This window comes from Myotis daubentonii, chromosome 16 (genome assembly GCF_963259705.1).
Source record: "Myotis daubentonii chromosome 16, mMyoDau2.1, whole genome shotgun sequence".
NCBI classification, from domain to species: Eukaryota; Metazoa; Chordata; class Mammalia; order Chiroptera; family Vespertilionidae; genus Myotis; species Myotis daubentonii.
This window is the reverse complement of record NC_081855.1, coordinates 21,426,328-21,439,395: the sequence shown is the minus strand read 5'-3', so window position 1 is coordinate 21,439,395 and position 13,068 is coordinate 21,426,328. Positions and strand designations below refer to the sequence as shown.

Below are 13,068 nucleotides of genomic sequence, written 5' to 3'. Positions count from 1 at the left end.
TAGCCCTCTCCCCTTCCTACCTGTCCCCTTTCAGCACATTTACAAATGGGAAACTTTGTCAGCTTCATCCCTGGCCCTTTTCACAGATTCCAGGGCCCATTGCTTGTCCCCTTTCCTATTGTGAGCCAGAGGAAGACAATTCCTATAGAGGGGAGAAATAGAAACAGCAGGAGTTTCGGCGAAAACTACAGACTACCGCTGTAGCAGTCCTCCCTCCCGGAGGCTGGGGTCTGACCTGTGGAGAAAAATGACCCTTAGAAGTCCTGGAAAAGAAGGCAGAAGATGACAAGGGTGTGCAGGGAAATTTCTTGTGGACTGAAAGCCTGTAGGCCTCCTGAAAGAAAAGATATTTAATACAATTACAGATGCTGTCAGGATCAGGAGTGAGGGAGGAAGGGAAAGACCAGGTTATGGACTCTATGAGGATCCTAATAAATAACTGAAAATGGCAAGCCAAACAAGACATACAAGATATATAACCAGGGTAGACAGGGGTTCGTGAATAGATGATTATGATAACATTAGTTTGATTTCTTTTTAACATTTCTCTTTTCCTTTTTATCATATATATAACCTTTACAAATTTTATACTTTCACATTAGCCTTTAAACTTTCTTTCTATGTCCTTTAAAAATGCATAACCATGCTTTGGACCTTCTGTGATAAAACTAAGAACAGGTAAATTAAAACTTGTTTTTGTAAAGACTGCTGGATTTTTTCCTTATGTAATTTCAAGGATTTTGTATAGGTCTAATTTAGTATTGGAAGGGTTAAAGAGAACTATATGTGGCAGACAAAGATTTATTGCACATGCAGAAAACTTGTGACCTTGAGTCTAGTGCAATTCAGATAAGACACCTGGTAGGCTGCGAACCAGACTCCTACACCAGCAGAGCAGTCTGTAGCCAGTAGAAAATCAACAAAAACCTATCTCTCCCTACTTCATAATTAACTGCCGACACTCCCTCCCCACTTTCTGCATTAACCATTTATTCTGTCCTGAAACAAGGCAAATGGTCTGAGATCCTGTATATTTAGGCTTTTTACATTTAAGGATTTTTTTTTTCTTTTGTAACAGTTTCTTTCCCTCACCGATTTTTCCTCTTTACTCAAAGCCCAGAGGATCTTAAATCCTCCTCCTTTACTATTCTTGATCTCTCCAACCATCTCCCTGTCCACCAGCTGAGGGCGCCTCTATCTCAGCAGGCTGAGAGCCTACCATCCTAACCCAGCAAATCCCACCACTACCACCACCCCACACCCACACTCGCTCTGGAGCAGATCTTCACAGCCTTCAGCCGTACTATACACAATTAGGCTTCCCCCTAAAGTGGGGTTTTCCCTATCTTTAAACAAATTAAACAACAGAAAGAGATAATAAATACTCTTGTGTGTACAGCCAGACGGCACGAAGTAGATTTCGTTTCACACAAACTCTCACACTTACATTTATATACCAGACAATCTGAGTTTTTGACTTCTACCAGATATTTACTCAGAGTTTAAACAGTTCACCTGATTCCTGATTAATTTCCTGAGGAAGCTGTATGGCTTCCAGGGAGGTGATCAAGCTCCCCCTACCACTCACTTGGAGTGGGCCTGGCTGACTGGGTCCCTACATTACTGATTCTGTCAAAAGGTCCAGAAGTGTCTGTCCACTCTCTCCAGATGCCAGCTGGGTCCTGGGCTGAGGTCTGGGAGCTACCAGAGTCACCCAGTTCAATTCTGCTAAATCAGCAGAGCCGCGCCTCCTGGAGACCTATCCAGCAGCCCTGGTCCCCAATCCCAGTCCACTCACCAGAGGCCAAAAAGGTCAAGTGTGGTAGATTTCCCGGTGTTTCAGAGAACCATTAATGTTACAGAAGACTGGAGAAGAACCAAGCAATGCTTAGGGAGATGGGGTTAGATTTTATTATTATTATTATTATTATTATTATTATTATTATGCACAGGCCGAGAGAAAACTGTATTTCAACTTCTGGGCCCCGACATGGAGGAAGTTTCCCTATTTATATCTTCTTACCTTCTTTGTCTCCCAAATACAGGGTTTTCCAGCCCCCTTTGCAAGTTCTTAAAGAGTCCTATGTGCTGGGGCTTTGAGACCTCTACAAAAGGCCTGGCCTGGCACCAGCACTGATAACTTTCTCTGGGGAAGATTTATGGCCTCTCTGGAATGGGAGTACTCGTCTATTATTATTATTTAAGCAAGCAAGCATTTACAGGAGCCACGATAGCAGGATTAAAATTTCAAACAGTAGTTTTTGTACAAGATAGATGCTTCAGTTCAAAACATTTATCTGGAGTAAATACATTAGGTGGACTGATGCTTCCGTGCCTGGGACATTTCCTCACAGGGACTCATGGATCCAGAAGCTGCGACCAATGGGACTGCTGTTACTGAGTTCATTCTGCTGGGCCTCGTTGAAGCAGAGATGCTGCAGTATCTGGTCTTTGTACTTTTCCTCTTTGCTTACCTGCTCACAGTTGGGGGCAACCTCAGCATCCTGGCTGCCATCTTGGTGGAGCCTAAACTCCACACCCCCATGTACTTCTTCCTGGGGAACCTATCAGTTCTAGATGCTGGATGTATCACCGTCACTGTTCCTGCAATGTTGGGTCGTCTGCTGTCCCACAAGCATACAATTTCCTATGATGCCTGCCTCTCCCAGCTATTTTTCTTCTACCTTCTGCTTGGTGTGGACTGCTTCCTGTTGACAGCCATGGCCTATGACCGATTTCTTGCCATTTGCCGGCCCCTCACCTACAGCGCCCGCATGAGCCATTCAGTCCAGTGGATATTGGTGGCTGTGTCCTGGGCCTGTGCCCTCACCAATGCTCTGATCCACACTATTGACCTAACTACACTCAACTTTTGTGGTCCCAATGAGGTCAATCACTTCTACTGTGACCTGCCACAGCTCTTCCCGCTCTCTTGCTCCAGCACCCAACTCAATGAGCTGCTGCTCTTTGCTGATGGTTTCATAATGGCAGGTACACCCTTGACTCTTATTGTCACCTCCTATGTCCACGTAGTAGCTGCAATCCTACGAATCCGCTCAGTGGAGGGCAGGAAGAAAGCCTTCTTCACATGTGGCTCCCATCTCACTGTGGTTTGCCTCTTGTATGGAACTGGTATCTTCAACTACATGCATCTGGGTACAGAGGAGGCTTCAGACAAAGATAAAGGTGTTGGGATTTTCAATACAGTTATCAACCCCATGCTGAACCCACTCATCTACAGCCTCAGGAACCCTGTTGTGCAGGGTGCCCTCTGGCGGGTAATCACAGGGAAGCGTCACTGACTTAATTAGGGTTCCACTGTCACTTCCTCCTATTCTCTTTTTGAACTAAAGGAGAAATCCTCTGTGGGCAGTAACTAGGACAAATGAGTCAGAACTGCTTCTATCTCTCTGAGCATAAGGAATTTTTTTTTTTTTGGTAGGGGTAATAGTTATTGCTTCCCAAAGAACCCTGCCCAGTTATAGTTTATAAATGTGTAAATTAATGCTGTCAGTTCCCTTGACAAATTACAGCCTCAGTCACTGTGAGTTCCCTTTCCGGGTAGAAGTGAACCCGTGGAAGCCCTGAGTGCCTACAGGTTCATGTCCCAGAGGAAATGACTCTGGTTAGAGCCTGGGTTTCCCACATATTCCTGCCAATTCTCCCACCGGAGGGCCATCTGATTCCCGGGAGTTCAGGGATAGTTGGTCTGGTAATAAAACATAGGCCTAGAGGTCAGGAATTTATTCGCTTATGGTCTGGAAGCCAATCGAAAATGAGTCCCATAAGGCCAACCTCAAGGTGTCAGCAGGGAAAGTTCTTCCTGGAGGCTCCAGGGGAGAATCCATCCTTTGTCTTGTGGCCACATCACTCCAATCTCTGTTTCCTTCATCATATTGCCTTCTGCTCTTCTGCAATAAAGTAATTCTACTTGTCTATTATAAGGACTCTTGCTTTTTGAGCTCTACTGGATAATCTAGGACAAGCTCCCTAGCTGAAGACCCCTAACAATCTACAGTCTTTTTCACCATATCAAAATTTGATTTTAGGAATTAGGGCCTGGATATCTTTGGGGGCCAATATTCAGCATGCCACAGCCAGCTATGGGAATTCTTTTCAGGAGATAATGATTTCCTCTTGGATTATAGATGGGATTTTCGTATGCCTAGACCCAACCTACATTTTCTGGAGGCACTGAGGCAAAATGGGAGAACTTCTTGAGGAGGATGAGAATCACCTCCTTTGCATGGTCTTTGCAAAATAAATAAATAAATAAATAAATAAATAAATAAATAAATAAATTTAAAAAAAAATGGACTCCCTCTAGCAAGGGAGCAAGGATGCTTTTACCAGTCAAGTTCAAGAGCATTTGATTTTGGGAGTTCCAAATGCTCATGCTCACCATCTCAAATTTCCCCATCCAGGACTCAAGGTCTCACCCCTTCCCTCTAAGGGCTCTGGACTTAGCATAGGAGATGCAACTAAGCTACACATTCACCATCCCTTATAGCTCTACCACCCTTACAATTAGGCCCAAGGTTGGATTTTCTGCACTGTCTGCCTTGTGGCTGCTGAAGATTAATGTCTCATTAAGTGTTGCTATAGAAGTATCCTGGCTTCCACAACATACCTTGAATTGTTAGCTGGCTGACCTGGATTCATCATTCTATTTTTTCAAGACTTGTAAGAAGGTTAACAAAAACCATCCTTTATTTTCAAAACTCCACTATGTATAATTACTATCTCTATGTATAAAGGCCTAAGTGACCAAATGAACAGTCGACTGGTCACTATGACATGCACTGACCACCAGTGGGCAGATGCTCAACACAGGAGCTGCCTCCTGGTGGTCAGTGTGCTCCCACAGCCAACCTCCTATGGCCGGCCAACCTCCTAATGTCCCTCTGCCTGGATGGCCCTGATTGGCCCAGATAGCACTGGACGAGGTGGCCTTGATTGTCCCCAATCACAGGCCAAACTGAGGGACCCCACACATGCATCAATTTGTGCACCGGGCCTCTGGTCTATATATATAAAAGGCTAAGGGACTCTCCAACCAACCGTCCATGGTATGACTTGAACTGACCACCAGGAAGGAGACACTCAACGCAGGAGTTGCTGAGTGACAGCAACTTTGCAGAGTGCCCTCTCACACTCTGAGAACCCTCAGAGGATGTCAGAGAGCCAATTTTGGCCTGATACCTACAGGCCAGGCCAAGGGACCTCACTAACTCGACAGATGCCCTTTGAACTGCACACTTCCCAAGTGTGGCCCGCTGGGGAAGGACTGCAGGAGGTTGGCTTCAGGGCGTGTCAAGCCCTTCTTACCCAGTCCCACCATGCCTGCCATCTTCTAATTAATTCCCTTTCAATGTGCACAAATCCATGCACTGGCCACTAGTGGTTCTCATAACATTAGTGTGCTAGAGCAACACATAAACCTGTGTTTCGCCTTTCACCTGTACCTCATCACAACCTACCACAAGCAAGTGTCAGTAATTATGCTAGGGGTTATCACCAGCCCCACTTACCCCAAGCAGTCATGAATGGTCCAGTTCCAGAATTTCAGCTGGAGAATGTGCTTCCTAGGACTATCCTATGGCCAACTGTCACACTTGGGCTCCTACCAAAGCAGAGCCCAAGACAAGATGCATGTGCAATTTAAACGGGAAGTCATCTCAGGCAGCAAGAGCAAGTTTATTTATTTGGGGAAGTGGTCTCAGGGAGGCTATGAAGAGAGTGACACAAAGAAGGAAGAAGTACCACTGACTGAGGGTCATTTCCAAGGTCCCTGCTGTGGACAGCAGAGACTGGATTATGCAAGAGCATATAGAATGCCTCTCAGGGTTGCCTGGTGAAGAGGCAGTGGGGCGTTATCTACTGGTTCCTGTCTCCTGCTTTCGAGTTGTCCTCTGCCCTCTGAGCTCCACATCTGCTCAGACATAGTGAGCCTCCCCATCCCATTGTTCATGATATTAGAGGATTCCAAGGAAGAGGCTACACTCTGTCAGCTCACATTAAGCAGAAACCTACAGGGAAGAGTCCAGGCCAGTCAGGGCTGAAATCAGAAAAGGGCCGAGCAATAACTGAATCAGAACATTGGTTCTGTCTGCTCTAATCTCCTTCATAGAATTGTTGTGAGGACAGATACAGACTCCAGGCATGTAAGGTTCTGACTACACTCCCATGTCTGTAACAAGAACTCATAAATGTCATGTACTGTTGAACCTCTACTAGCGGCTTAATGAGTCTTAGTTCATTAATAATCTTCACTAATAACCTGTGATAGAAGATATGCTCATTTCACAGATGAGGAGACTGAGTCCCTGAAGGGTGCAACAGCTTGCACACAGACAAACAACTAGTAACCAGAGGAGCAGGTCTGTCTACAGTGCTTTTCTTCCTGCACCAGGCTTCTCTGCTGGGAGAAGAGAGAGCCTTCTCTCTTGGGGGATGGGGAGTTGGGTGAGTAGTTACTGGTGGGTATAGGGGTGGGGGGAACACATCACTCCACCTCACACATCTTCTGTTTGTTAATCTGTGACCTTCACCAGGGCTTTCCATTTTCAAGGGCCTGGCCTGGATCATCATATTGATAGGCAGCCTCCCTGGAGTCCTTCTAGTAGGTAGAGCTCTTTACCACCACTTCCAGAACCATTACAGGTGCCCCAAGGCACAGTCCCAGTAGCCCTCACTAACAAGGCCCTGAGGGGAAAAGGTCCACAATCCTGAAAACTCATTAGAAAAGTGGGTTTGGAGAAAGCTTCTCCCTCTTGCCTCTCTTCTGGGGCCTCTTCCTCATCCCAGGGCTGATGCAAGTCTGGGAATGAGCTTGTTTCTTCTCAAAGGTCCTGCTTGGGGCTGTCCTCTGGGAAAGAAAGCCCGTCCCTAGGAAACCTGTATATAGTCTTAATTACACCTCCAGTTTGCTGGGTGACTTTAAGAATATGGACAAGTCCTGCAGGCCTCAGCAACCCACCATTAAGTGGAACTTATATCACCTGCCCCAACTCCCTGCCATAGGCCAGGGAAGAGATAAGGCTTTTTGAAAGCAAATCTAACTACCAGAAGGAGTAAGACTTGTTGCTATAGTTATGAAGGGCTTGAGTTGTTTATAAAACAACTTGTATCTCTCCCCAGCTGTCCTCTCTTTCCTGGGAGGGCTCATTTCTGAGGTCTCCCCAGAGGATAACACCCAGTGAAAATAGACCTTGGATAGAGAAGCTGTCAGCTTGCTTTTCCTCATTTTCTTTTATATACTGGTAGCTCCTCATTTTCTGAGTAGATAACTGAGTCTGCACAGCTCATAGCTTCTTCCCTGAAGGAAACCCACTGGCTTCCATGCTCATGTCAGGGTGAGTGTTCTCAGGGATCCTTCCTTTGCTCCTCTGCTGCCATCAGCTCAAACCCAACTCTACATAGTGCAAGTGATGGGAAGCCTTTTCAGGGAAAGATCTGGGAAGATAGCACGGAGGTCCTGGTTCCTCTCTGGCCCCTTTGCCCATGGCCCCCTTTCCTGGATGAAGTCACCTGCTCCCTGTTACTCTTAGGGGAGAGTGTGAAGGGACTCCCTGAGTCTAGTTCACTGCCCAGGAGGACTTCATCAGGCAGCCTGGAACCTTCACTCCAGTCGCAGGCGTTGTTGAGCCTTTTCATCACTGGGAGGAACTGGTGGAGGTCCAGAGTAGGGAGGTGTCTTAGCTCAGTGAGGAGAACCTGGGGCTCATTACAAGGCCCCAAGAGTCGTCATACAGGAGGGCTCCTCATGTTGGGCATCATGGTGACCCTGTCAGACCCTGTAGATATCACTGCATGATTGCAGGTCATCTCAGAATCCCACTGATTTCAGGTAAGTTGTACCTCTGGCCACCAGAGGGTTGGCAGCAGCTGTTTTGTTGTTCTTTTATCCCTAACTATAACTTACTTGTCTGGAAGGTTTCACCCTCCTAAGGGCCTTATTCTTTTGGGTGATTTACATGAAAATAAACTTATCAGTGTGTGAATTGCTGCATTTCCTACCTGTTTCATCAGGTAGGGAAGCAGTAGTTAGTCCCTCCAGCAACCTTACACCTTGCACTTGCCCCTCCCTCCCCCTCCTTCAGACTAATGCATAAAAGTCTCCTGCAAATTCAGTGTCACAAAGTCTTCCCTGACAGCTGCAGCTCATTTTAGAGCCCTCCTTCTTGAAAATCCTATAAGCACTTGAACCATCATTTATTTATTTAAGGAATATTGAGTACCTACCTTGTGTGAAGTATTATGGTAAGTACTGCTATTGGAAAACTGAATCAGTCTACAGAGAAGTAGGGGAGATATGCTTTTTAGAGAAGTGACTTAGCTAGAAGGTAAAGAGCAGTAAGTTCCGTGAAATAATGGATAGTGGTAGATGAGACAGTGAGATGGAGAGAGAAAGCGAGAGAGAGAGAGAGAGAGAGAGAGAGAGAGAGAGAGAGAGAGAGAGAGAGAGAGAGAGAGATCCTTTTGAGATGGAGACTTATTTTTTAAAAAAAGAATTCATTCAGCAGCCAGTATTTGAGTGAAATCTTCATATAATTGGCCATGTGGAGTTGGAGGGAAGCAGTTTCAGGTAAAGAAAACAGCCTGAGCAGTAACTGGTTTGGCTCAGTGGATGGAGCGTTGGCCTGTGGACTGAAAGGTCCCGGGTTCGATTCCGGTCAAGGGCATGTACCTTGGTTGTGGGCACATCTTCAGTAGGAAGTGTGCAGGAGGCAGCTGATTGATGTTTCTCTCTCATCGATGTTTCTAACTCTCTCTCTCGCTCCCTTCCTCTCTGTAAAAAATCAATAAAATATGTATTTTTAAAAAATTTTTAAAAAAGAAAACAGCATTTGTAAAGAAGTAACAAATCACAGGGTCATAATCTAATGCTTATGTTAAAATGGATCCAAAAGGGAAAGTGGAGAGTAGTTAATTAAATTATTCTTTAATATATGTAATTAGCTGTTATCCATCTATTGATTTGTCAATTTGCAAAACCATTTATCAATTATCAGTTTCATAAATGATGATTACCCCTGAGGATGACCTCCCATCCCTATCTCACCAAGTATGTGCGCTTAGAATTTTAAGACTCTGTTAGAGTTCACCGCATCCAACTTTTTATCCATGTGAGCTCAGGCCCTCATCACCCTTTCCCTTTTGTTAGAGTCACCAGACTCCATCCTCTGATGCCAGTGTGTTCTCTGCAAGGGAATAACATCATTCGCTGTGAAGCTCCAACTCTGCTTATGCCATGGGCAGTAAAGGCACATAAATATATTTTGACCAGGAGTTTATTATAAGAGCTGAAGAACTTAGCTCCATCTGGCTCAACGTCTGTGCTTGCTGCTTGCTTCATGTGGGGACCTCTCCTTAGAGCTATAGGTCAATGGGCCATGCCTGAGGGAAGGACAAGTGGAGGATAGGGGCTTTGCTATGCAGAAAACTAACTGCTCCTAGCAGCAACCACCCATAGGTCATGTTGCAATTTTTATTTCAGAGGCAGGTGACAGATACCAGAAAGAGAACAAATCATTAAATTAAGCTGTTATTCAAAGTCTAGAGTATGCTCTTAATTAACAACAAGAACACTGGCAATTTATTGACTGAGGCATTTTGAATTTATATTTCAGAGTATGTCCCTCACCTTGGGGAAACGTACTTGGCTACAGTGTCTGATATCCACACTCATGTGGTTCATCTCCCTGATTCTTGCCATATCTTTACTTCATCTTCACTATTTATAAAAGCCTGGTAAACATAGGTTATATTATAAAATGCCCCATAGTTTTACTAGAAATATCATTAGTTTTTATTTTGAAATATGCTTATTGCTTTGGGCTAATCCCCCAGAGTAGAATGGGGAAATTCCATCTTAATCTTAGTACATTCAAGAGAAAGCCTGCTTTTTTCTTAATGTATTTTCCCAAGTATTCTGGCCCTTTCAATAAAGAGAGTATGGGAGGGACAGGTGATGGGGGTTCAGGGCATCTCATCTGAGAGCAGGATAGAGGCTTTGAGGTGGTGGTAGGTCCGTGAGTGAGGTAGTAGTGGGTGGGAAACCATCAGCTGGAGCACTGGGACCTTGTCAGGGAGTTGTGGACATAGGTCATTCAAAACATTTATGTGGAGTAAATACATTAGGTGGACTGATGCTTCCGTGCCTGGGACATTTCCTCACAGGGACTCATGGATCCAGAAGCTGCGACCAATGGGACTGCTGTTACTGAGTTCATTCTGCTGGGCCTCGTTGAAACAGAGAAGTTGCAGTCTCTGGTCTTTGTACTTTTTCTCTTTGCCTACCTGCTCACAGTTGGGGGTAACCTCAGCATCCTGGCTGCCATCTTGGTGGAGCCTAAACTCCACACCCCCATGTACTTCTTCCTGGGGAACCTATCAGTTCTAGATGTTGGATGTATCACCGTCACTGTTCCTGCAATGTTGGGTCGTCTGCTGTCCCACAAGCGTACAATTTCCTATGATGCCTGCCTCTCCCAACTATTTTTCTTTTACCTTATGGCTGGTGTGGACTGCTTCCTGTTGACAGCCATGGCCTATGACCGATTTCTGGCCATTAGCCGGCCCCTCACCTACAGCACCCGCATGAGCCATTCAGTCCAGTGGATATTGGTGGCTATGTCCTGGGCCTGTGCCCTCACCAATGCACTGATCCACACTATTGCCCTAACTACACTCAACTTCTGTGGTCCCAATGAGGTCAATCACTTCTACTGTGACCTGCCACAGCTCTTCCCGCTCTCTTGCTCCAGCACCCAACTCAATGAGCTGCTGCTCTTTGGTGTTGGTTTCATAATGGCAGGTACACCCTTGACTCTCATTGTCACGTCCTATGCTCATGTAGCAGCTGCAGTGCTACGAATCCGCTCAGTGGAGGGCAGGAAGAAAGCCTTCTTCACATGTGGCTCCCATCTCACTGTGGTTTGCCTCTTCTATGGAACTGGTATCTTCAACTACATGCGTCTGGGCACAGAGGAGGCTTCAGACAAGGATAAAGGGGTTGGGATTTTCAACACAGTTATCAACCCCATGCTGAACCCACTTATCTACAGCCTCAGGAACCCTGATGTTCAGGGTGCCCTGTGGAGGGTGTTTGTGGGGAGGAGGTTGTTGACCTGAGGGGTGACAGGGTCTCTCCTTTTCTGCCTTTTTTGGGTTCAGGAAAATTTCCCATAAAGTCAGGAACCTGGGGAAATGATTATGGATGATTCGTTTACAGGTTTTCATCTCAGAAGTTTTCGTGTGGTGTGTTTGTCCTGCAAAGAAATCCTACATAATTTATTTATACAATAATATTTATTGAATTGCTTCTGTGATAGAAATGCTCCTTCCTCTAGGGCACAGATGAACAAAATAGACAAAAGTTTCTACAGTAGTGGTTCTCAACCTGTGGGTCGCAACCCCTTTGGGGGTCGAACGACCCTTTCACAGGGGTCACCTAAGACCATCGGAAAACACATATATAATTACATATTGTTTTTGTGTTGAATCACTATGCTTTAATTATGTTCAATTTGTAACCATGACATTGGGGGTCACTACCACGTGAGGAACTGTATTAAAGGGTCGCGGCATTAGGAAGGTTGAGAACCACTGATCTACATGCATGCAACTCACATTCTTTTCTTTTTTCTGTTTTTTTTTTTTTAAGTCTTGCAGTTCACATTCTAATGAAGGGAAAACGAAGAAATGAAATAAATAAGCATCATATATGATAGATCACGTCGTGATTTGTGCTATAGAGAAAGACAGGTAGATAAGGGGGTATGAGGTTATGATATGGCCTGGGAAGTTACTACCTTGTTTTTGGCTATGCTCACTTTCCATGTAGAGTTGACACCTTGGAAGCCAGGTAGTTCTGGGCAACAAGGAAGGATTATTTGCTTAATCACAGCCCTAATTGCCACGACTAGAACTCTGAAGTTTTCTTTTCGTGGGAAATGTGAGATTCCTTCTAGATCAGGGTGCAGAAAGCTGTTTTAAACTAGTGCCAAGGAATATTCTATTCTGTTCGCCTTTCCCCTCCAAGAAAATCAGTTCCTTTTCTTCTTTTCAATGTAGAATGTCCAACATAACCTTCTCCTCCTCTAAAGTCTTACTTTTCTCTCCCAAAACTCCTAGCTCAGAAAATATCCATGATGTAGTCCCTGGGCGTGATGCTTCTTTCTGAATTTAATTTCAGGATTAGTACAAAAGTGCAGCTCCAGCCCAGAGAAATTCCACTTCTTGGTGTTCATCCAGCCTCAGCTCATTCATTCCTGATTTGTGTCTCTTCTCCTGCCTCCATCGGAAGGCTACTTACCCTGTCCTGGCAGTTCTGCTGTGATGTCCCTCAGCTGTATCACTCCTAAAACTGCTCCATGGCTACACCTGGAGCTCATCTGCTCTGTGATCTCTTCTTGGAGCCAAGGAACTGGAAGGATGAGCTGAAATGGGATGGGGAAAAAGATATGAGAGTGGGCAATGGGACAGGATTGGGCATGAAGATGAGATGTGAGGATAGAAGGAGGGATGGGACAAAAGGAGGGTGAGCAAAAGCGATGAAATGTTTCCTGGGGCTGAACCCAGAAAGAAGGATAGAAAGTAGGGAAAGGACATGAGAAAATGGGAGATAAGAAAGGATGAGAGAATTAGGAGCATCAAGCAAGATGACCAAGGAATGTTGAGGTCAAAGATGGACGTGGAGAAAATGCAGAATAAGCAGGGGTTGGAGATAAGGACAAAATTCATACTGTGGAATGACTTCCCTTTAGCTGTGGCCATGTAATAAATAACACCTTTGATGTTATTGTTTTTCCCTTCTCAGAAGGAAAAAAATGTTTAAATTTTGCCAAACGAATAATGATACAAAGTTGTCTGGGAAGTTCTCCGATGCTTCCTCTGGCTAGCTGACAATCTTAGAAGGTCAGAGGGGGGCTGACAGATGGGGAGAGGAAGGGAAGATGTGTTTGGTGAGGGTTTATCCTCCACAGCCCCCCTGGGCCATCTAAGTCACCAGCCTCCTGCCTTTGCGGGCAGCGCCTGCCAGTACAGTCTAATGAGCAGAGGTGA

At 45.3% G+C, this 13,068-nt stretch overlaps 2 protein-coding genes across 2 annotated transcripts; both read left to right on the top strand.

The window, feature by feature from the left end:
* Positions 1–2,348: 2,348 nt before the first annotated feature.
* LOC132219285 (olfactory receptor 3A2-like) lies at positions 2,349–3,302 on the top strand. The gene has a single exon (XM_059671658.1). The coding sequence runs from the start codon at positions 2,361–2,363 to the stop codon at positions 3,300–3,302; it is 942 nt and encodes a 313-aa protein (XP_059527641.1). The 5' UTR covers positions 2,349–2,360.
* Positions 3,303–10,176: 6,874 nt separating this feature from the next.
* LOC132217801 (olfactory receptor 3A2) lies at positions 10,177–11,136 on the top strand. Its single transcript, XM_059668246.1, has one exon. The coding sequence runs from the start codon at positions 10,189–10,191 to the stop codon at positions 11,134–11,136; it is 948 nt and encodes a 315-aa protein (XP_059524229.1). The 5' UTR covers positions 10,177–10,188.
* Positions 11,137–13,068: the final 1,932 nt, after the last annotated feature.